The sequence below is a fragment of the Macaca fascicularis genome, chromosome 16 (genome assembly GCF_037993035.2).
Source record: "Macaca fascicularis isolate 582-1 chromosome 16, T2T-MFA8v1.1".
NCBI classification, from domain to species: Eukaryota; Metazoa; Chordata; class Mammalia; order Primates; family Cercopithecidae; genus Macaca; species Macaca fascicularis.
The window spans coordinates 87,115,064-87,140,298 of NC_088390.1; the positions used below are offsets into that span (position 1 = coordinate 87,115,064).

Consider the following 25,235-nt stretch of genomic DNA (forward strand, 5'->3'; position numbering starts at 1 on the left):
TGGCCTTACTTATTTTAGTTGTGTTTAAAATAAAATTTTAAAAGTTTATCAAAGTGATGAACATACACATCACTTTTTAAAAACATAATCCCCACCCAGAGGCAAACCCTTTTAGCTGTCTGTTTTAGTGGCATATGTTGGCGCTGCTTTGCACTGACTCGTCAACTCAGGGCATCTTCCCTGACTGCCTGGTGTGGCCCCGGCGCTTCCACACCCGCTGTTCCCTTCACCCGCCCTAGAAGGTCGTAGATTTGCTCTGTCAGTTTTTCTTTGTTGGGAGTTCACCACGAGAAGTGCTTTGCAGACAAAGAGCATGACGGAACTGGAGTAGCTCCTTGTGCTGCCTGTGCCCATTTTCCAGCATCCTGCCACCCAGCCAGGCCTGTCTGCTCCCTGGCCTGCCCTCCTCACTCAGGTTCTCTGGAAGTTGGCACAGTGTTTACTAAAATAAAATCAGCACTCATAGCATTAGGACTATGTAGACACTGTTGTCAAGAAAGCCGAGTCATGTGTACGTGGGTTTGATTCTGTGCTTTGTGTGTGAGTTCCCTGGGCTGCTGGTCTCTGTGCCCCCAGTCTCGCTGTCTTAACGAGAGGCCCTAGAGGAGCCTGCCGTGTCTGGCAAGGCCAGGTCGCCCTCATGATTTTCTGGCCCTTCTTGCCTGTTTGTTTTTCCATGTGACCTTCAGTAGCAGCTTGTTAAACTCCATGAAATAGCTCCTTGGGGTATTTATTGGGAATGCATTGAATTTGTGAACTAAGCGAGCGAGAGCTGACGTCTTAAGAATGTTGATGCAAGCAGGGAGCATCTTCCCATTTGTTCACGTCTACTTGTGTTTTTCCAGGAGATTTCTGAAAAACTTCCATGTCTACGTTTTGCACATTTCATGTTAAACTTATTCCTATGCATTCAGTCTGCTCCGTGGCTTTCTAGATGGGGTTTTCTTTGCCATGATGTCCTCTGTTTATTATTTGTGTATATCAAGGCTATTGATAGTTCTATGTCAGCTTTAGGTTCTGCTAATTCAGGGAATTCTTCACAGGCATCCGGAAGGGCCCAGGCAGGAGGCGGAGGGAGGAGCTTTCAGCAGGGCAGTTCCTGACTCGGTGTCTTCACTCTGCCGTTGCTGCCATGTGTACAGTGCAGGGTCCTGCATTTGAGCAAGTTCTCTCTTCCATGCTCCAGATGTTTTCAGAAGGACCCCATACTTCGGAGAAACACTTGGTACCCCAGTGGCGGCTGTGTCTGACTTGGTGTTGCCATGTGACAGGCATTACTTGTTTATCTCATTGATGTTCCTAGTAGTTCTCAATGTTTGTTGAATGAATATTTGTAACCATCATATGTGGCAGTTCTTATCTAGTATTTTGATTTGTTTTTTGAGACAGTCTCACGCTGTCACTCAGGCTGGAGTACAATGATGCGGTCGTGGCTCAACGCAAGCTCAACCTCCTGGGCTTAAGTGATCCTTCCACCTCAGCTGGGACTACAGGTGTGTGCCACCACACCTGGCTCTTTTTTTTTTTTTAATTGTAGAGATGGGGTCTCACTCTGTTGCCCAGGCTGATCTTGAGCTCCTGGGCTCAACCAGTTCTCCCACCTCGGCCTCCTAAGCTGCTGGGATTTTCGGTGTGAGCCATGGTGCCTGGCATTATCCGATTTTATAGAGGGAGAAACTGAGCCATATGTCCAGGACCACACAGCTATTAACTGCAAACCCAGAGGAAAGAGTAGGGGATGAGTTCCAGGCATTCCCTGGAGTCCATGGTAAATTTCTTCATTTCTTCTCCTGCAACAGGCCCGGTACAAGCAGAGCCTTGACCCAACTGTGGATGAAGTCAAGAAGCTCTGCACGTCCCTACGTCGCAACGCCAAGGAGGAGCGAGTCCTCTTTCACTACAATGGCCACGGGGTGCCCCGGCCCACAGTGAACGGGGAGGTCTGGGTCTTCAACAAGGTGGGTATGCCTTCCAACTTCCCGTTTCTGCCAGAAGCCATGCCAACTGTGGTCGTCGGCAGCAGGTCCTGCCCATCCGTAGCTTCTGTTAAGCCATCGATGTTTACTGTGTTTCACCAAACGCAAATGCAGTAACTGAACGGACCAGGTAATCAGGCACAAGGAGGGAGCTGTTTCTGTGGCAGAACGTGTTCATGGAATGCCTGCCTTGAAGCATGGCGCGTGTGGTTTCCATTCCCTCTGTCAGAACAGCAGTTGTTTGTATTCTCCGAGGACAGACCTCGGGAGTGTCTGCCTCCTAGTTTGAAAAATTGCACAATTTCTCAATTTCGTTAGAATCTTTCTTTAAGCATCAGTGATTTTCTTAAATGTGTTATATATTCTAAAGGGCTAATTCCAAGCTGCCCTGCAGGTGCAGCCTCCGGGCTTCCCTCCCCAAGGTCAGAATCACCAGCCTTTTGCAATTCCATCGCCCAGGACCAGATGAAGCGCTCGCTCCCCTTCTGTAGCTGCTGCTGTGGGTGGTGGGTGCTGACTGTCATCCTCATCCTCCAGGGTGGGAACCTTGGTCCGTCCAAGAGAAGCCAGCTGTAGGTCTCACCTACAGTCTGCGTGATGCACGAAAAGCAGTTCTTGGAGGGTGTGGTGGCCCCATATGTGCCTGAGCGTGTCTGTGGGGGCACTGATTTGGAATCCAGCAAACCCGACTTCTGGTTTCGGTTGTGCTGTCAGCCTCCTGGGCCTCTGCCTCCTTAGTGTGGACACCGCCTTCTGCCATCATAGTTAGGACTCGGACTCCGTTTCTTCACACACTGAACTCTCAGTTCCCGCCCACCATCCCATGTTCGTGGCTACGTTCGGCACAGGTAGTGATGCCGTGTGGGCCCAGAGCAGAGACCTCAAGGAAGGCTTCCAACCCTGGACACCGAGGAGTAGCCAGCCTCGGAAGTTAGAAAGGTGTCCACGCAGCTCCTCCCGTAGGGCAGTGCCATCTCTCCCCGTGTGTATCTGGACACCAGCTTTATTTTAATTCCTTTCGTTCAATATTGGGTAAATTCGAAGCGGTCATTGTGAAGGAAGTAGAATTTACAGAAGCGGGATGTAATGAACCACCAGGCATGCACCACAGGCCCTTGGCGTGTCTTTCTCAGCTGCAGTCTCTCCTTTCCCTCCCTTCCCCAGTGGCACCTGGCACAGTGAATTTGAGTTTGTCCTTCCCTGGCGCTCCTCTGTGGAGCCCCCAGTGTGCTGGTTCTCAGGCACGGCGAATCTGGGAGCTCGCTGCTGCTGTGCTGGGCAGACGCCGGCGCGCTCTTCCGCAGTGCGCTTTGCTCACTCCGTTGGAGGCTCTGCAGGTTCATGCCCCCGACCCCAGGGGCCTGCAGCCCTGCCTTTTCCCACATTCGCTGTCCCCTGTCGGGACCCCGCCCTTCTCAGTGCCTTCCCTGCAGATGGGCACTGGGCTGGTTCCCATCTTGTTTCTGCTGTAAACCGCGTGGGTGTTTCAGCTGCCCAGCTTTCTCTCCCGCACTGGGTGTGTCACAGGTTTTTCTAATGATAGACTGTGGTGTGCTCTGGTTTCCTCTGATAACCATTAAGGTCGAGCACCCTGTGTCCGCCCGCCGGCTCCCTGCTGCACGAAGCACCCGTATGCTGTCCACTTCTCTCTGCAGTGGCTTGCCCTTTCCTGTCGGTGTGAGGGGATTCTTTGTATTCCAGACAGTAATGATTTTTGTGAATTGTGTCTCTCTTCTCTGAATTTATGATGTGATTCTTCTTCTTCTTCTTCTTCTTCTTCTTCTTCTTCTTCCTCTTCTTCTTCTTCCTCCTCCTCCTCCTCCTCCTTCTTCTTCCTCCTCCTCTTCTCCCTCTTCCCTCTTCCCTCTTCCCTCTTCCCTCTTCTTCCACTTCTGGTAACTTACAGAACCAAACTTTTTTTTTTTTGAAACAGGATCTCACTCTGTCACCCAGGCCAGAGTACAGTGGCATGATCATGACTCACTGCAAACTCTGCCTCCTGGGCTGAAGCGTTCCTCCCACCTCAGCCTCCCAAGTAGCTGGGACTACAGGTGTGCACCACCACACCTGGCTAATTTTTGTATTTTTTATAGAGTCAGGGTCTCACCATGTTGCCCAGGCTGATCTTGAACTCTTGAGTCCAAGTAATCCTCCTGCCTCGGCCTCCCAAAGTGTTGGGATTACAGCGTGAGCCACTGCGCCCCACTCTCAGTTGTGCTTTTTCTTTGTTCTCATCTTGCTGTGCTGGCCGATGCCTTCAGTGGAGTGAAGTGGGGACTGGGTGGAGGGGCGCGTGGCAGGGTGGGGGAGCTCCTGTGTTCAGTGTAAGATGTTTGCCCCAGGCTTTTTGTAAAACAAAAACAATCACCATTATCCAATTAAGAAAGTTCAATTCTTGATTTGGTTTTTTAAAAACCATGACTAGATGTTGATTTGCCTCCCTTGGTTATTTGTATGTGTGTGTTAAGGTGGTCACAGGGCTTTTCTCCCTTAGGCTCGTGCTACGTTGAATGATACTGTCTGACCGTCTCCTGTTACACACACCTTTCTTTTTGGGGTAACCTGTGTTACGATGAATGATCCGTTTCATGCACGGCTTATTCCGTTTGCAGCCATTTTGTTTCATATATTAAATCTGTGTTCATGAGATTGGCCGGGGATTTTTTTCTCTTGCTGTCCTTGCCTAGGCAGAGTGATCAGTAACTGTGGCCTTAGAAAATAAGTTGAGGAAGTTCATTCTTTGTATATATACTGGAATAGTTTTTGTGATATTTGAAGTATTTGTTGTCTGAATGTTGTGGAACTTACAAAGAAAGCTCTCTGGGGTGTTACTTTGTTTGTGGAGGGTTTTTGACTACTGATCTAGCTTCTTTCATGGTTAAAGGGTTTTTCTGTTAGCTTTGTCAACTGACTTCTGTAGGACCTTGTCTGTTTCTACTAAGCTTCCCGATGTGTTGACATAAACTGGCTCACAATACCCCTTTAGAAACTCACCAGTATCAGGGGTATCTGTGAGTGAGGTGCCTTCCTTTGCTCTTGGTGCTGGGTATTTGTGCCCTCTCTCTTTTCTTGTTGATTATTCTTACGAGGAGTTGATGTACCTTTATCAGTCTTTTCAGACCCAACTTTTACCATTGTTGACCCTCCAGAGGATGGAAGGAACAGTAGGATGAATACCTTTATCCTGTTCCCCTGTTGCCACTTTGACACTTTTTTTTGTCCCCGAACCATTTGAAAGATGCAGACATCCTGACACTAAGAACGAAGATGGCTTTCTGTATCACCACAGTACCATCAAATTGCTCAAGAAATGGCACATCAGTTCTATGTCATTTACTATAGAGTCCATGTTCATATTTTCCCAAGTGTTTGCAAAATGTGCACTAAATTAGTAGGCATTTTTTTACTTGTTGATTTTGTTGTGGACCCAGGATCTAATTAATGTTCATGCACTGCATCTGTTCCTCATGCCTTTTTAGTTCCTCTTGCCTTTCATTTTATGACATTGACTTTTTAAGTGACTTTTTAAAAAGTTTGTCTTCTTTTGGGAAGTTAGCATATAGTTATACATCAATCTTTTTTTTTTTTCTTTTTGAAGCTAAGTCTCCCTCTGTCGCCAAGGCTGGAGTGCAGTGGCATGATCTTGGCTCACTGCAACCTCCATTTCCTGGATTCAAGCAATTCTTCTGCCTCAGTCTCCCGAGTAGCTGGGATTACAGGCACCCGCCACCACGCCTGGCTAATATTTGTATTTTCAGTGGAGACGGGGTTTCACCATGTTGGCCAGGCTCATCTCCAACTCCTGACCTCAAGTGATCTGCCTGCCTTGGCCTCCCAAAGTGCTGGGATTACAGGTGTGAGCCACCATGCCCGGCAATCTTTTTTAGAATAATAGACCTCGTTTTTCTAGAGCAGTTTAAATTTAAAGAAAAATTGAGCAAGTTTATTGAGTTATATACTTCCTCCCCCTCATTTTCCTCTAGTGTTAATATCTTGCTTTGGTTTGCTATGTTTTTTACAATTGATAAACCAGTAATGATGCTTTATAATTAATGATGTCCATAGTTTACACCTGGGCTCACTCCTGGTGATGTACACGCTGCAGATTTTGCTGAATGTGTGATGTCCTGCACCCATCGTTATGTTGCCACACAGAGTAGTGGTGTCCTAAAAGTCCTCTCTGCTCCCCCTTATCTTCTCTCCCCTAGAATTTGGTCTTTTCCGAAATGTCCTATAGTTGGAATCATATAGTACGTAGCGTCTTCACACTGGCTTCTTTGACTCAGTAATACACACTTCAGACTCCTCCATGTCTTTTTGTGGCTTGATAGCTCATTTTTTACAATTACTGAGCAATACTCTAGTGTGTGAATGCAACACTGCTTCTTTATCCGTTTTCCTATTCAAGGGCATTTTGGTTACTCTGAACTTCTGACAATTAGGAATAAAGCTATTATGAACATGTGTGCAAGTCTTTGTATGGATATAAGCTTTCCATTCATTTGGGTAAATACCTGGGAATGTGTTTGCTGGATGGTTCGGTTGGAGTATGCTTAGCTTTATAAGGCACTGTGCAGCTGTCTTCCAACATGTCTGTACCGTTTTGCATTCCCGCCAGCACTGAACGAGAGTTTCTGTTGCTCCATGTTCTCACAGCATTTGATGTTACCAGTGTTTGGATTTTAGCCATTCTGGTGGGTATGTAGGAGGATCTTATTGTTATTCAATTTTCAATTTCATAATGATGTGAAATTGGGCATCTTTGCATGTTCTTATTTGCTGTATTATATCTTCTTCGATGAGGTCTCTCTTCAGGTTTTTTACCCATTTTAAGAATCAGGTTGTTTCTCTTGTTGCTGAGTGAGTTTTAAGAGTTCTTTCCATATTTCGGATGCCAGTTTTTTGTTTTTGTTTTGAGGTGGAGTTTCGCTCTCGTTGCCCAGGCTAGAGTGCAATGGCGTGATCTTGGCTCACTGCAACCTCTGCCTCCTGCTTTCAAGCGATTCTCCTGCCTCAACCTCCCAAGTAGCTGAGATTACAGGCGCCCGCCTCCACGCCCGGCTAATTTTGTATTTTTTTTTTTAGTACAGGCTGATCTCAAACTCCTGACCTCAAGTGATCCACCCACCTTGGCCTCCCAAAGTGCTGGGATCACAGGCGTGAGCCACTGTCCCCGGCCCGGATGCCAGTTCTTTATCAGATACGTGTTTTGCAAATATGTCCTCCCAGTTTGTGGCTGCTTGTTTTCTTTTCTTAGCAGTGGATGTTCACTTTTTTGACGAGTTTGGACCAGTGATCCTCCAGGATGTCCCACATTCTAGTTTAATTTCTTTGCTTTTTCACGAGTTTATGTCAAACCAGATTTAAAAAGTATGATCAAACTTTGTGCTGTCCATAGTAGATGTATTGTAAATACACAGACATAAGAAGGTTGAGAGTAAAAGAAAGGGAAAAGATATACTATGCCAATACTAGTCATAGAAAACCAGCGTGGCTCTATTAATCAGAGAACAGAGACTGCAAGATGAGGAGTATTATTGGTGACAAAGAGGGCCATTTCCTTGTGATAAACAGACCAGCTCACGAGTCAGGCACACACCATCCTGAGTGTATGTGCACTTAATATCAGAGTTTCAAAGGACATGCAGCAAAATGAACAGAATTAACAGGAAAAGTTTGCAAATCCATCATCATAGCTGGAGATTAGAAGATCTTCTTTTAGTAATTGATAGATTAAACTGAGAGTTAAAATTTACAGACAAAATTGATAGTTAATTTTTTTCTTTTTTTTTTTTTGAGATGGAGTCTCACTTTGGTTGCCCAGGCTGGAGTGCAATGGCGTGATCTCGGCTCACTGCAACCTCTGCCTCCCAAATTCAAGCTATTCTCCTGCCTCAGCCTCCCAAGTAGGTGGGACTACAGGCACCCACCACCACGTCCGGCTAACTTTTTTGAATTTTTAGTAGAGATGGAGTTTCACCATGTTGGCCAGGCTGGTCTTGAACTCCTGACCTCAGGTGATTGACGTGCCTTGGCCTCCTAAGTGCTGGGATTACAGGCGTGAACCACCGTGCCCAGCCCTGTAATTAAAAACTTTCTTACCGAGAAGACTCTAGGCATAGTGTATTTTTTCTAGTCCAAAGCAAAAGCCAGTATTAATGTAAAAGACCTAGCAATATTATCAATCACCCCGACTTAATTAACATTTATACAGCCGTCCACACAGCTGCAGAATATACATTCTCAAGTGCATGTGGAATGTTCACCATATGCTGAGCCATAAAGATGTCTCAATAAAGTTTGAAAGATTGAAATCATCGAGTATATTCTCTGTTCTTGAAATTCAAAATTATGGGATATCTGGAGAAGCCCCAAATATTTGGAAATGAAATACCACATGAGTCAAAGACAAAATCATAAAGGAAAATGAAAAATAATTCAAACCTAAAGATAATGAAACTATGACACCCAAATTTATAGGCTATAGGTGAAACAGTGCTTATGGAAATATACAGCTTTAAAGTCGTACATAGAAAGGTATATTTTAGAAACATATTTAAAATGAAAAAAAAAATTTTTTTTTTTTTAACAAAATCTCTCGCTCTGTTGCCCAGGCTGGAGTGCAGTGGCGCCATCTCCACTCACTGCAACCTTTGCCTTCTGGATTCAAGCAATTCTCCTGCTTCAGCCTCCTGAGTGGCTGGAATTACAGGCGTCTACCACCACGCCCAGCTATTTTTGCATTTCTAGTAGAGACAGGGTTTCGGCATGTTGACCAGGCTGGTTTCAAACCCCTGAACTCAAGTGATCCACCCACCTTGGCCTCCCAAAGTGCTGGGATTATAGGCGTGAGCTACTGTGCCCAGCCTGAAATCTAATATTCTACCTTAAGGAAACAGAAAATGCTGAGCACATTGAACTCAAAGCAAAAGGAAAGAACAAATAGCAGAAATCAATAAAATAGAGTACAGGCAACAGAGACAACGTAGCTAAAATGTATGTATGTGTGTGTTTTTTTGTTTTTTTTTTGGTTTTTAAAGATCAATAAAAGTTGAGGAATCTCTAGGTAGGTAGATCAGTGAAGCAAGAGAGAAAACATTTTATCAACATCAGCAATGAAGGAGAGGATATCCTCACATATCCTACAGACATTAAAAAGGTAAGGGAATATTATTAATTTTATATACATTTAAATACTTAATTAAATGGACAGATGCCTTAAAATACAACTTACCAAAACTGACCCAAAATGAAATAGAAAAATCTGAATAGCCCTATATCCATGGGCTTCTTTCCAAGGCCATGCCAGGCATAGAAAATCTGAATAGCCCTATATCAGTGGGCTGTTTTCCAAGGCCATGCCAGTCACAGAAAATCTGAATAGCCCTATATCAGTGGGCTGCTTTCCAAGGCCATGCCAGTCACAGAAAATCTGAATAGCCCTGTATCAATGGGCTTCTTTCCAAGGCCATGCCAGGCATAGAAAATCTGAATAACCCTATATCAACGGGCTTCTTTCCACCATGCCAGGCATTTAATCCCTGGGCGGCCAGAGGCTTTTTCTTTTGTTTATTGCTACATTCCAAGCTCTTACGATAGTGTCTGTTACCCTAACACTTGTTTGGTAATTGTCAATCACATGGGTGGGTAGATGAATGGATGTTTTTATTTTTATATATTTTTTCAATTTTTTATTTTTCCATAGGTTATTGGGGTACAGGTGGTGTTTGGTTACTTGAAGAAGTTCTTTAGTGGTAATTTGTGAGATTTTGCTGCAACCGTCACCCGAGAAGTATACACTGCACTCTTGAAGCCTTTTATCCCTCGCCCCCATCCCCGAATCCCCAAATTCCCTTGTATCATTCATATGCCTTTGCGTCCTCATAGCTCAGCTCCCACATAACAGTGAAAATATACGATATTTGGTTTTTCATTCCTGAGTTACTTCACTTAGAATAATAGTCTCTAATCTCATACAGGTCGCTGCAAATGTCGTTAATCCATTTCTTTTTATGACTGAGTAGTATTCCATCATGTATATATATCACATTTTCTTTCTTTCTTTTTTTTTTTTTGAGACGGAGTCTCGGTCTGTTGCCCAGGCTGGAGTGCAGTGGTGCGATCTCGGCTCACTACAAGCTCCACCTCCTGGGTTCACGCTATCCTCCTGCCTCAGACTCCAGACTAGCTGGGACTACAGGCGCCCGCCACCACACCCGGTTAACTTTTTGTATTTTTAGTAGAGACGGGGTTTCACCGTGTTAGCCAGGATGGTCTCGATTTCCTGACCTCGTGATCCACCTGCCTCGGCCTCCCAAAGTGCTGGGATTACAGGCTTGAGCCACCGCGCCTGGCCAGCACATTTTCTTTATCCACTCATTGATTGATGGGCATTTGGGTTGGTTCCGTGATTTTGCAATTGCGAATTGTGCTGCTATAAACATGCATGTGCAAGTATCTTTTGTGTATAATGACTTCTTTTCCTCTGGGTAAATACTCAGTAGTGGGATTGCTGGATCAAATGATAGTTCTACTTGTAGTTCTTTAAGGAATCTCCACAGTATTTTCTGTAGTGGTTGTATTAGTTTACATTCCCACCAGCAGTATGGAAGTGTTCCCTGATCACATCCACGCCAACATCTACTGTGTTCTGATTTTTCTATTATGGCTATTCTTGCAGAAGTAAGATGGTATCTATTGCATTGTGGTTTTGATTTGCATTTCCCTGATCATTAGTGATGTTAAAGCATTTTTTCATGTTTGTTGGCCATTTGTATATCTTCTTTTGAGAATTGTCTATTCATGTCCTTCGCCCACTTTTTGATGGGATTTTTTTTTCTCGCTGATTTGTTTGAGTTCATTGTAGATTTCTGGATATTAGTCTTTTGTCAGATGTATAGATTAAGATTTTCTCTCACTCTGGGTTGTCTGTTTACTGTGCTGACTGTTCCTTTTGCCGTGCAAAAGCCCTTTAGTTTAATTAAGTCCCAGCTATTTATCTTTGTTTTTATTGCATTTGTTTTTGGGTTCTTGATCATGAAATCCTTGCCTAAACCAGTGTCTAAAAGGGTTTTTCCAATGTTATCTTCTAGAATTTTTATAGTTTCAGGTCTTAGATTTAAGTCCTTGATCCATCGTGAGTTGTGTTTTGTATAAAGTGAGAGATGAGGATCCAGTTTCATTCTCCTACATGTGGCTTGCCAGTTATCGGAGAACCATTTGTTGAAAAGGGTGTCTTTTCCCCACTTTATGATTTTGTTTGCTTCGTTGAGATCAGTTGGCTGTAAGTATTGGTTCTCTATTCTGTCCCGTTGGTCTATGTGCCTATTTTTATACCAGTGCCATGTTGTTTTGGTGATTATGGCTTTATAGTATAGTATGAAATCAGGTAATGTAATTCCTCCAGATTTGTTCTTTTTGCTTAGTCTTGCTTTGGCTATGCAGCTCTTTTTTGGTTCCATATGAATTTTAGGATTGTTTTTTCTAATTCTGTGAAGAATGATGGTGCTATTTTGATGGGAATTGCATTGAAATGAATGGATATTTTTACTGAAATGCCACCTGATCACCAGGTGTGATGTGCACCCCTCTCCTTGACTCTTTAGTCCTCTTGGTGTGGTCTCTTTTTCTCCACAGCTTGCCCCCAGTCTTATGTGTATTGTCTCTATGTCTGCATTAAAATGTGTGAGTTCCAGGATAACAAGGTCTTTGTTGTATGAACTGCTTTATCATGGGTACGTAAAACCAAGCATCTCAGAACATAGGAATGGGTCATTTGATGTTCGCTGCATTCTACAGCTAATGTCATAAAAGCAACAGAATGATCTCTAGAGCCAAGTCTTTCCTGGTTGTATTTTCCCCCACTGTGTTATCCCATTAGTTTATCCTCTCAGGTTTATTTTTTCATGTCACATGGCATGCCACCAGAGACAGGCGCATGTTCTTCCAGGTCTAGACAGCCATAAGCTGCGCTGTAGAGCATGCAGTCCTGCTGCCGAGTCTTTCAGCCTTCAGATGGGCTCCCTCTATCAGAACGAAGCCTGCAGCATTATACATGGTACACTGTGGGTACACAATGTAAGACTTAAAAACGTTTAAACATGCTAGTTTTAACTATACTTTTCTTTTTGTTTAATCACCATTTATTCTGTTGCTGGTTGTGTTCTCAGCCTCAGCAGAAAAGCAAGGTCCAGGACTTAAGCAAATCCTGGGCTCAGATTGTCCCCATCCACTGCCCTCCCTTCCATTCCTCTGTCTGTTTCAGGCCATTAGGACTGGCAGCTGTAGCCATTAAGAATTCACGTGGCAGACCGTTTATCGGGAGAAGGATTAATCCACTACTCAGATACTCCCAATTAGCTTTTAGACCCTGTCTGCCTTTTCTTCTTTGCAAAAGGAGAAAGGTTTTTCCCACTTGATACATTTTTTTCTCTGCTTTTTAGAGTTCCGTTATGACCAGAAGCTATTTCTACCCTTTGCTGTGCACCTAGGCACAAAGCTACAAGGCTTTTCCCTGTGTGTGAAGCTTGTGATGCCCTCTCTAGGTAGGATGAGCTTTACTCCAGGTTACCTGCCTTTCCTTAATTTACTGAACGTAAAGTTGGAGTTTTATGTGGTTTTGCATTTTTGGTTAAGGATAATTTTTAATTCTCCAGTGGTCTTCCTGTGGTGCTTACAGCCTAACTCCTACCCTCTGCCAAAATCGTCCTCAAAGGCCATTTCTGTCTTGCACAATGTCCTACCCTTCTGGACATTAAATAGGAACATAAAATGGATCTTATCATGGGGAGCACAGTTGGAAAGCAAAAACTGTTTCATTCGGGTTATTGGTTAAAGTCTAGCTTAAACGAAAGCCAAATTGCATGATGATGTATTGTGATAATATAGGGAAAATATCGGCCCCTTCAGAGAGAGGGAGAGGAGTTGTGCCAACCTAGGCATGGTGGGCAGGCGAGGTTGGAGGGGGCCTCCTGGAGGAGGCGGTGCTTGCTCGGGCTGAGTCCTAAGAAGAGAACAAAGTCAACAGTTGTGCCTGAGAGGGCACTGGAGGGGATGACCTCAGAGGAAGTAGATGATATAATAAACCAGCATGGTATTCGTTGGAAACCACAAGCAGTCATGTGCTGTGGGAGCCTGGAGCCTGAAATGGGTTTAAAAAGAAAGAAGGCCAGACAGGATTCCAGGCTAAGGCATAGAGCACCTTGCAGACTCTTAGGGATGTGGGCTTAGAGAAATCCCTTTGGTGCCATGTGAAGGCTGGCTCTGGGGAGAAAAGACTGGCTAGAGAAACTCCAGTTAGAAGGCTGTCATATACAAGAGGCCAGTGGCAGCACCCTGAGTCAGGCTGGTGGGGTGGCCCTCAGGACCTTCCTAGGACAGGTGGAGGTTGAGTTAGAGGGAGCAGGTGAGACCTGGACTGTGACCAGGTACCAGAAGCGAGAAGAAGGAACTTGTGGGCATTTATTCCTAGGTTGTGAGTAGGCCTGGGGTCCATGAGTGTGGGGTCGTGAGAAGCAGGGGCAGATGTGCTGCTGGCAGTTTCGAAATTACAGTTTCTAGAGCCGAAGAAAGCCAAGAGAGAGTGAAAACTGGGGAGCAGAAGAGGATCCCAGCAGGTGATGGGGAGGAGAATTGGGAGAAAATGGCATGGAGGAAGCCGGGGAGGGCACCTGTCAGCCCGGGGGAATAGAGATGGAATTGATATCCATTATTCCAAGGAGTCTGGCCCTTTAGCAAGAAGAGCACTTTATTTTCCAAGTGAAGCAGTTCCATTCCAAATAAGCAGCTGCCCATTTCTGAGAAGATGCTGAGTACATCTTCTGCCAGAGAACTCAGAATGTGAATCAGAATCCTCAGCCCTATTAAAGTGGCATCGTCTCAGGGCCGGTTCCTGTAAAGCCCCTCAGGGGCGCCGGCTTCCTTTAAACTCTCAGCCAGGAACTGTGGTCTCATCTGGATCTGCCACCACAACTTTCCCTGGACTAAAGATGGACTTGTGGTGCCGCTGTTCTCAGAGGAGGGCGAAGGACAGGGGTCAGCAGATTTGTCCTCCTCCGGAAGTGGGTTCTTGAATACGTATCAACCAGAAGCAGGGGGTCATGGCCCCGAAAGGTCAGGTGTCAGGGGAAGCGGTACTTGTGAACCAACAACTCGAGTATACATCACCAGTAAACCCCAGTCCTGTAAAATCTGTAAGACTGCAAGCTTATTGTCATTGGTGGTGTTTTTGATACTTCCTCTGCCCTTTTATTACCGTTAAATAATTATTCCATAAACAATTCTAAATAAATATTTAATAGAATTTTTTGGTTTTCTGTTTTTTTTTAATTGGGATTGTCATTATCAAATAGATGCCTGTTATGTTGGTATACAGTTAATTATTGCTTCTGTTGAAGGATGGATCATGGGCCGGGTGCGGTGGCTCATGCCTGTAATCCCAACACTTTGGGAGGCCGAGGCGGGCGTGTCACCTGAGTTCAGGAGTTCGAGACCAGCATGGTAAAACCCCATCTCTACTAAAAATACCGAAAAAAAATTAGCCATGCGTAGGATTACAGTGGCGGGCACCTGTAATCCTAGCTACTCAGGAGGATGAGACAGGAGAATCGCTTGAACTGGGAGGAGGAGGTTGCAGAGAGCCGAGATCGTGACATTGCTCTCCAGCCTGGACAACAAGAGCGAAACTCAGTCTCAAAAAAAAAAAAAAGAAAGGTGGATCATAAAACTTTCGAAATACACTATTATCAGAAAAATATGTGATTTTTTAAAAAGTGATATTTATGTTAGACCACAGTTATCATTTGTTAAGATTGTTACTTTATTCGTCTTGACAATCTAACAGTGTCCAAGAAAAAAGTTTTATGGTAAACTTGACCTTTCTTTCTGAGAAATTGTAGCGTTTTGTGTGTGCTAGTTAATGGCTAGTAGAAGGCCATTAACAAAAACTCCATTTCTTTGGGAGAAGTGCTGGAAATGTTTGGAGTATTTCTTTATAAGAGCTTAAACTTTAACAAATTATTTCCTTGATGCTAAGAGATACAAAACCTGAGAGTGCAGCTGAACGGACTTTGCAGGTGGCCTGCATTTAAAACCATGGTCATAGCGCCGCGGTTCTCATGCTGGAGCGTGCCCAGCATCACCTGCAGGCTCACGGAGCCACGGACTGCCAAGCCCTCCCCAAACCTCTGCTTCTGTGGCCATGGGTGGGGCCTGACAATTGGGCTTTCTTGGGCGTCCCACAAAACTGCTGCTGCGGCCGCTTCTGCTGCTGTCTGGGTTGTCTGCCTTTGAGAACCCCTGGTATGGACAGTGTGGTATGAGTTGCAGGCAGGATTTTCATCTTACGGTTTGGGGTCACTCTGCTTCTTACGCATTGGGAGAGACACTTCCCCGACCCTTTGTTTTCCATCTCTAATTTTAGCCGTCTAGGGCGGAACACCAAGGCCTCGTGGGAGGCATGGAGGTGAGGAGGGGCCCCATCTGCCGGGTCTCCAAGCAGGAGTGAGAACCAGCTAGACAAGGGGAGGCCTGGGAGTGCAACGGGGCTCTGGTGACAGGAAGTAGTCCCCTCTGACCCGGCGACACGGTGGGGAGCAGGTGACGTGGTTCCAGTGCTCCGTCATCCTGGGGTCAGCAGGATGAAAGATGTCACAGCAGCACAGGTAGCACTGTGGAAACTGTTCCCACGACTGTGAGTCATTGAGGCTCCCAGACACGACGGAAGTGCAAGTCGGAAAGAGGATGGCAAGTTAAGTAACGTCAGGGGTAAGCAAGGAGGTGTGAGAATCACTCGCTTCCTTGGCAGGGTACACACACACCTGACACAGGAACAGCAACAGAAGCCACGCTGGCTCTTCCTGCTGCGTGTGCATCTGGCCCTGGAAAGAGGCGCACCCAGCGGCAGGCTCTCCTGGCTCACCTGGGACTGTCAGGGTGCTGCAGTTTGCAGGACCATCCTTTGGGTTCTTACCTCAGTCAGCGGGGCTGGGCAACTGGTTGTCTCCAGCCCATCATGCTGGAATGTGCTGGAAGCTTCCTCAGGGTACCTGGGCTTATTTTGGTAGTCACTCATACACATGAAATGCACTTTGGGGGAGAAGGATTAAATATTTTGTTTAATCCACTGAAAAAATAAATGCTGGGGAACACAGCCAGCTTTCCTCTGTTATTTATTTATAGGCTTAAGATAGCCAGAAGGGACATTTCTGCTAGAAAGTTATTGCCAGCTGAAAAAGAACAAGTCTTCATTATTATCCAATTTGGTATGTATATGTGTGTGTGTGTGTGTGTATGTGTATATATATTCATTTATTTCAGGTTTTTTAAATGAAGCTAAGGGCAAAGGTCAGCTCCTTCCTATTCCTTGTGGATTGTGCTGCTGATGGGAAATTCCTTTGACTTCACAAACAGAAGGGATTGGAAGTGCATTCTTTGTTATCGTATATCTAAGATCAGGAGGCTTTTAACATGATTTTCTTTTAGTTAATTTTAAAATATTTTATCATAACATTCATTTTTTTTCAAATGATGTAGATAAGTATAAAATAAACAATGAAAGTTCTTCCTTTCCTTGCCTCCAGGCCTTTTTTCTGTTCCCTAGTGGTAATCTCTGCTATTTCTTATGTGTCTTCTCAGGCACTTCATTAGATAGATAGATATGAGAGAGAGAGAGAGAGAGAGAGAGAGAGAGAGAGAGAGAGAGAAATGTACTTAAACATGAATAAAATTTTCTGGAAGGACATATAATTTTTAAATATACCAGAATTATGTTGTCTATAGAGCATTCTGCAACTTCCTTTTTTGAACTTAATTTACTGAGCACCCTTATGTGTCATTTATTCTTTTTAACTTTTGCATTGTAGTTTTTAAAGATAGATGTGCCAAAGGTGATGTATTAAGCCCACATGATAACTACTTACGTTGTTTCCAAAATTTTGCCTTTGCAAACCGTGTTGCATTAATAATCTTGATGGTTATGTTTGCACACCTCTTTGAGCACAGCAGCTGAATCGAACCTATTCCTAGAAGTTGAGATCCAGGATCAAAGCCACAGACCCCATCAGGGCTGCTACAGTTATGCTTGCTCTAGTATTGTTTGAGGTGGGATGTTTCCCAACCCTTCGCCACTACGTGGCATTCTAACCTCCCCATTTCCTCTATTAGATGAAAATGGCATCTCTTAAATTATTTCTTTGCTTATGAGTCAAACCATTTCGTGTATTTCTCAATCTTTAAACTCCTGTACACATCCTGTGCTTGTTATTCTCTTGTGGTGGTACTGGAGATGTTTAATTAATTAATTTTTTAAAAAATTATTTATTTATTTATTTATTTGAGATGGAGTCTCGTTCTGTTGCCCAGGCTGGAGTGCAGTGGCATGATCTCGGCTCACTGCAACCTCCACCACCTGGGTTCAAACAGTTATCCCATTTCAACCTCCCAAGTAGCTGGGAGTACAGGCGTACACCACCACACCTGGCTAATTTTTGCATTTTCAGTACAAATGGGGTTTCACCATGTTGGTCAGGCTGGTCTGGAACTCCTGACCTCAGGGGATCCACCTGCCTCAGCTTCCCAAAGTGCTGGGATTACAGCCGTGAGCCACTGTAGCCGGCCTAGATTTTTATTTTATTTATAACAGTTGTTTATATACTAGGAAATTAGTCTTAGTCCATAGTCCGTCTCATATATTGCAAATATTTCCCCCCGTTTGTCAGTTAACTATATTTATTTACTATTTTTTTGGCCATACAGAAGTTTAAAATTCTATGTAATCAAATGTTTTAGTATCTTTCCATGTAGATTTTGAGTTTTGTGAAATGCTCAGAAAGATTTCTGTATGCCAAAATTGTTTTGTAAATACTTGTCTGGGCTGGGCCTGGTGGCTTGCCTGCAAACAGCCCCAGCACTTTGGGTGTCCTAGTGGGAAGATTGCTCAAGCCCAGGGGTTCGAGACCAGCCTGGGTAACATAGGAAGACCTCATCTGTACACCAACAACAGCAGTTAGCCAGGTGTGGTGGCTCGTGCCTGTGGTCCTAGCTACTGGGAGGCTGAGGTGGGAGGATCGCTTGAGCCCAGAAGTTCTAAGCTGCAGTGAGCTATCATTGCAGCACTGCATTCCAGCCTGGACAACAAACAGAGCAAGACCCTGTGTCTAAAAAAAAATAAAAAGTAAATGCTTGTCTATAGGTTCTTCTAAAATTTTATGTTAATAGTTTTTAACTGTTAAGTATTTTACATACAAAAAAATTATACTCACCACCTTTACCCACAGCCTAGCTTCAGACACACAGCAGTACAGGCGGAGCCATTCAGACGCATTGCGGTACAGATGGGGAGGTTCAGACCCACCGCGGTACAGGCGGGGCCGTTCAGACCCATCCCGGTACAGATGGGCCGTTCAGACCCACCGCGGTACAGGCGGGGCCGTTCAGACCCATCCCGGTACAGATGGGCCGTTCAGACCCATCCCGGTACAGATGGGCCGTTCAGACCCATCCCGGTACAGATGGGCCGTTCAGACCCATCCCGGTACAGATGGGCCGTTCAGACCCATCCCGGTACAGATGGGCCGTTCAGACAGACACACCACGGTACAGGCCGGGCCGTTCAGACACACCACGGTACAGGCCGGGCCGGTCAGATACAGGCGGGGCCGTTCAGACCCATCCCGGTACAGATGGGCCGTTCGGACAGACACACCGCGATACAGGCGGGGCCGTTCAGACACACCACGGTACAGGCCGGGCCGGTCAGACACACCACGGTACAGGCCGGGCCGGTCAGATACAGGCGGGGCCGTTCGGACCCACCGCGGTACAGGCCGGGCCGTTCGGACCCGTCGCGGTACAGGTGGGGCCGTTCGGACCCACCGTGGTAAAAGGCAGAACCATTGAGACACACAGTGGTACAGGCAGAGTTGGACTCACCTCTCCGTCTGGATTCTGTCTCCTTTTCATTCTTCCAGTGGTAATCACTAGCCGGGATTTGGGTTTTCTCGTCCGCAGTAATGCCATGTACTTTTCCCATATGCGCAGGTAATTTTAGACACCCCGGAGCAGTCCTGTGAGTGGCGTCATTCTTCGTATCTCACGCAGTTTATGTTTTCCATCCCCGCTCATGTTTGTGGGTGCAGCCATCCCGATTCACATAGGCTCCATCTATTCGTCTCCCCTGCTGGATGGGTTTTATACATACTCAGGAATTCACTTCAGTGTTTAGGATATTAATTTTTCTAAGCATACAGGCTTTCGCTGTGTAACGTGTTCACGATGAGGACAGGGTGCTGGGTCATAGGCTGTCTTAACACACTGAGTGTTCTTCAGCTTCTGAAGCAAAACGTGAATGTGTACATTTTGGTATTGACTCATGAGTTAGGTATTTAGATATATTTTTATTATATGTTTAATTTAAATATCTCTAATAGTTATCTAATTATATATTTATTTTATAATGTGCTTATTACAGTCCTTACTGTTGTTGTAGGAACTACCCTGCGTCTAACTGGAAATCGCTGTTCAGTCCAAGGGAAAGCACTGATGCCTCAGATATCCTCTTGGTTCATTGAGAACGATTACAGCCTGCGTGGTGTTGCGCCGTTTTCAAAAGTGGCAAGAGCAGTGTGGTCAGCATGGCTTGTCTTGCTGCTGGAGAAAGGAGTCCAGATGTGTCTGTGTAATTTGCGCTCATGCGCACGTGGGTGCGACAGGTCCGAAAGGATGTACCTAAGATACAAGCTGTGAACCCTGGCGGAGCTGCAAACCCTCAACCCATCACTAGGAGCAGAAAGTTACGAATTCTCTCGAAGGGACTTTGTTGTCCACAGTCCCATTCTCCTGACAAACCTCCCCTCTTGAAACAGCAGCTGTTAATTTTGTGCTTTTTTCAGTGCGGGGAGAGGAGACAGAGTCTGGCTCTGTCGCTCAGGCCAGAGCACAGTGGTGCAATCTCAGCTCCCTGCACCCTCCACCTGCTGGACCATGCAAGCACCCCTCCCACCTCAGCTTCCTGAGTAGCTGAGGCTGGGGTGCACACGACCGTGCTCAGCTCATTTAATGTTTTGTAGAGACAGAGTCTCACTATATTGCCCAAGCTGGAATTTTGTGCTTTTGAAAAATAATTTTGCCACATACTTTTGTTTCCCTAGAAGTACATTGTTTAGTTTTGCTTATTTTTGAGTTTTATACCAATGTTATCAAGTTAATGCAGCTAACTTTTAAAATTCAACTTCTAGCTTTCTAAACTGATCTGTGCTGTTGTGCATTTTACTTTAATTAATTCCCTGTCAAGCTCGTATCTCCACTTGGAAATGTTCACAATTCACCTTTCTCCTGTTGGTGGGCTTTCGGGTTTCTAGTTTTATTTGCATTATAAAGAATTCTATGAACATTTTTACACAGAAACTTATGGACCAAAGAAGAGGTGGGAGAAAGGACAGGAGGAAACGCATGTGGTCTCTGACAGCGTTAATGAACCCTGGCAGTCCCTGCCGACAGTGGTGGTCTTGCTGTGCCTAAGCAGGGGCTCTGGATGTGGCTGTCAGTGGCTCATGGGATGAGCTAGACACAGGCTAACCCCTGCGGGGGCCAAGTGCATTTCTTCCTGAGAAGAGCCCCGTAGCTTTGTAGGGTGCTTGAGAGTATGGAAGAGGGACTGCTTCCAAACGCATCGCCTGAAAACAGCTCAGAAGCTTGGTGGAGGCGGGTCTGGTGGATCTCATTGGATGTTACTTTGAAACCATTTTGAAGTTTATGGTATTTTCTTTAAACATTCCAAATTTGTGTTTTTTAAGCAAATTTAACCTTCTTTTTGTTGGTGTTAGTAATCACTATTTCCAAAATGGATTGCAGAGTTTTCAGCCTTACAACGTGTATAAATACCACAGAAGGGGCCGGGCGTGGTGGCTCAAGCCTGTAATCCCAGCACTTTGGGAGGCCGAGGTGGGCGGATCACAAGGTCAGGAGATCGAGACCATGGTGAAACCCCGTCTCTACTAAAAATAGAAAAAATTAGCCGGGCGCAGGGGCGGGCGCCTGTAGTCCCAGCTACTCGGGAGGCTGAGGCAGGAGAATGGCGTGAACCCGGGAGGCGGAGCTTGCAGTGAGCCGAGATCGCACCACTGCACTCCAGCCTGGGCGACAGAGCGAGACTCCGTCTCAAAAAAAAAAAAAAAAAATACCACAGAAGGTAACAGTCTTTTCTGTGAGATGCGGAGTTCTGATTGGAGGCAGTGATTGCCATCGTGTGCTGTCCGTGTGCGTTGAAACGGTGTAGGGTATGCCTTTGGCTCCAAGTTTAGCCATTTCTAACAGCCATAGTATTTTATGGTAGTTTTTTGTCCTGTTTGGTGGAGAATCTCTGAATTCTAGTTCTCACAGCTTGGGGATCACTTTTGCAGAAATTGTCCAGGAAGTCCTGACTCTTGGACTCGTGTTCCTAAATTAAAACCAAACTGGGGAACAGACGCGTCTGTCTATGCTCCTGCCGCGTCCTTTCAGAGTTACTCTAGCCAGTAGGAATGAAGAAACCGGGTCTCCACGACCCGGGATCTGACGACCTCAGGAACAGAAATGCTGGCTGAGCTGCATTCAGGTTCTTTGTAGGACCTGCTGAAAAGGACCAGTTAAGTGGGTCACCAGTTAGAAACAGATTGCAGCATCAGGTGAGTAAACGTATGAAGGTTCATGGAAGAAGAGACTACTCAATCAGTTCAGAAAGTCCAAGGAACATGGGAACTAGTAGGAATAATAATAATAATATGGATAGTGATGTTCTCATAGAATCCGAGAGGTGGAAGAACCTGTGGGAGCTCCGGCCACGCCCCTCGTGGACGCCTGTCCATTCCTGGAGACTGCTCAGGCACCACTCTCCCCACTCAGGCCAGGCCTCGTGGAGACCTCAGGCGTGGTGACGCCATGCCCCACCCTGTGTATGTCCTCGCCTTACTGCGACCTCCCTGTGAATGTCCTTATCCTACCATGACCACCCTGTGTGTCTTCATCTTACCACGACCGCCCTGTCCCAGAGTCTACCTGTCTGCCTTCTCCAGCTAGCCTGTGAACTGCTGGGATGACGAGGATGTTGTGCTCCGCCCTGTCCCACTTCGGAGCACAGCGGCTGATCCGTAGCAGAGCAAATGCGTGGCTGGATGAGGGATCAGCTGGAGGCGGCAAGCGGTGGATGTGGGGGTGAAGGAGAAAGAGGTGGCGATGAGTACTGACAGCAGTTTATTAGCAACAGATGTGCATCAGTGGGAACTGGGAATACAAAGAGGCAGAAAGGCGTCCTGATTCTGGGCCCAGACTCTGGAGACAGACAGACCTGAGTGTGGGCTCCTCTGACACTGGTGATCCTGTGGCTCTGAGCGATGTGCTGAAGCTTTCTGATCCTTGGGTCCTCGTTGTTAAAATGGGTGTAGTGATAGAGTTGTCATTCATTTAAAGGGTGTGGCATGTTCTTGGCATGTTGCAAAGTGCTATCATCATCATCATCATCATCATCACTGAGTTTGGAAGAGGAAATGATACGTTTTATTTTTCCCTTCTCAAATTTTTGAATTTGAGGTGTCACAGGCAATCAAGTGAAAATAACCAACTCTCTTAGAGGTGGTAGCTGCAGCTGAAGATTTTTGGGACTTCAATGTTCAGGCAGTATTTAAAACCAGGGAGTTACATTTGATTGCCTGGGAGAAGATGTGGAATAAGAAAAACAGAACAGGCCCCTGATGATCTGTTTTTAAGGGGAGGGTGGAAGAGAGGGGTCCCAAGAGGGGAAGCTTTGGAAGAACGAGCTGAGGCAGCCAGAGACCTGGGGACGGAGTGCGTGTTTGAGGGGAGACGGCGCAGAGAAGACAAGAGGGGGCAGGAATGGAAGAGACCATGGGATGCAGCATGTGAAGAGTTGACTGTATTCAGTAATTTTTGGAGAGCAGTTAGGTTCAAAACTAGATTTTCATTTTTTAAAAGCGATTTGAAATAATGTTAAATGTACACGAGAGTTGCACAGGCAGCACAGAGAGCTCCTGTGTGTCCTTCAGCCAGCTACCCAGTGTCAGCCTCTTACATGACCTCAGTACAGCAATTAAATCTAGGGAACGTGTGTTGTTATAGCACTGCCAATCACACACAGCCTCCGTGGTGCCTGCAGCTTTGCCGCTGTAATCCTCTGTGTGTCTTGTGGTCCAGCCCAGGCCCCACCCGCACTGGCTGCCTGGTCCTCTGGTCCTCTGGTCCTCCCAGGCTGGGATGGTTCCTCAGCTGTTTCTTGTCTTTCGTGACCATGACACTGTAAGATGCTGCTCAGGTGTTTGGAGGTTGCCCCTCTCTTTGGGTTTGTCTGGTGTGTTCTCATGATGAGACTGAGGATCAAAGTTTGGGGAAGAATAATGCAGATGGGTTATTCTCAGTGCATCAGGCCCGGGGGTGCGTGGTGTGCGTGATTCTTATTACTGCAGGTACCAACCTTGATCACTCGGCTGAAGTGGTGCCTTGTGTGTTTCTCCAATGTGAAGTAATTATTTTCTTCTTTGTAATTCATAAGCATTTGAAGGACATACTTTGAGAGTATGCAGATACCCTGTTTCTCCTTAAAATTCCATGCCCTGATTCTAACATCCATGCGTAATTACTGCCCTGGTGTTCTAATGGTGGTGCTATACCTCCCTATTTCCTTCCACGTTTAGTAATTGGAATTCTTCTGTATGAAGGAATTGTTGCTTCTCTTGTTTATTTACTTGGTTGTTTGTTTATATCCATATGGAGCCACTAATACTTATTTTACTTTTTGGGTTATATAATCCATTATTATTATTATTTATTTTGTTACTGAAATTGTTTCAACTTTGACCACCGACACACCTCCTAGTATTTTCTCTGTCACAGCCCTGGATCAACCATTTCTCCAAGGATCTTTGGCTTTTTTGAGAATGGTATTTAGAAACCAAGATGTGGCCTCTTTGTGTGCTTGTTACTACTGGAGCGTTAGTGTTACTAGGCCCAGGCCCTCTCCATGGACATAGCTAAGTGATGCATTTGTGTGTAGTAAGCTAAAAACACATGCATATTGATTTGCGCATCTACGTACAGGTATGGAAACTAGATTTTAATGACTAAACAGGAGGTAAGGGACTAGGGACTGAAACAGACTAATCTTTCCAGAAGTTTGGTGATACTACTGAATAACGTTGTTTTTTCCAGCTTTCTCTGTAATACGATTTTTGCAGTAAATAAATAGAGAACATGTGATTAGAGGAGGCTCTCTGTTGGGGGGACTTTGAAGAAAGAACAAGGCTAAAAAGGGATGTTTAGTTTCTGCAAGAGGTGAGTTACGTCTATAGATAGAAGAAGGGGGTTGCTGAAGAAAGTATGAATCAGTGGAGTAAAGGATGAGAAATGGGAAGGTATGAGAAGATAATTCAGGACAGAGATCGAGCGTTTGACTTGGCAAGCCCAAGCACACCTCTCTGAGACGTGGGAGGGAAGGAGAGGTGAATACAAATGTGGCAGAGCTTTGAAGCTGGACATGAGAGCTGGTTCCCCCTGGAGCCTGTCTCCTGTTCAGTGAGAAGCCAGGCCATGTCCTGAGAGGTGGGGGCCATGAGTGCCAGGATGGAAGGGTCAGGAGAGAGGAGACGTGGCAACCCACCCCCTTCCTCATGTTTACTGCCTGGCATAGTTGGCATTTTCCTTTATGTTGAGGAAAATGCTGCTATGATCTGATTAGTAGGTGCTAAATACCCCAGTTGGTATAAAGTAGGATGGTATCTTTGCAGGGCTAACGAAATGACCAAATCAGGTTTGGGTAAGGCCACCTGGAGATCCGTGTCCTTCAGCTGATGGCAGTCTTCCTGTGCATCCCAGCGATCCACAGAGATGCTTGCAAATTCTCGCATCCCAACAGCGGCGATGCCAGAAATTTCCAGGCTCATATCTACCTGCTCAGCCTCTGGGGTTGGGGTTGGGACACCCCACCTGCCCTTCCAGAGGGTGACTGTCTGCACCTGTCCAGTGTGCCCCCCTGCTGCCTCCTCTGTGCAGTGTCAGAGCTGCTGTGCCTGGATCTGAGGAGGCGTGGTGGGAGGGGAAGGCGCCCACATGACCCTTGTGCTTGCCTTTTCAACTGGAGCACGGGGTGGCGGCACCGTGTTGTTCTGCCCACCCCACCCACCGGGATGCAAACTTCCTGAGGCCAGGGCTTCTTCCTGCCACGCCTTGCCACCACGCCCCTTGCCTCCCCTGGGACATTCTCTTCTTTGTAGTCAT

At 45.8% G+C, this 25,235-nt stretch overlaps 1 protein-coding gene across 5 annotated transcripts in view; it reads left to right on the plus strand.

The window, feature by feature from the left end:
• RPTOR (regulatory associated protein of MTOR complex 1) overlaps nucleotides 1-25,235 on the plus strand; it is a 418,470-nt gene that overhangs the window by 151,008 nt on the left and 242,227 nt on the right. For all 5 annotated transcript variants that reach the window (XR_012426322.1, XM_005585210.5, XM_065532458.2 and 2 more), the window contains one exon: nucleotides 1,800-1,958. Coding sequence is in view for 3 of the 5 variants with exons in the window: in XM_005585210.5 (XP_005585267.1) it covers nucleotides 1,800-1,958 (159 nt within the window). In the remaining 2 variants the exon portion in view is untranslated. The remainder of the gene's footprint in view (nucleotides 1-1,799; nucleotides 1,959-25,235) is intronic.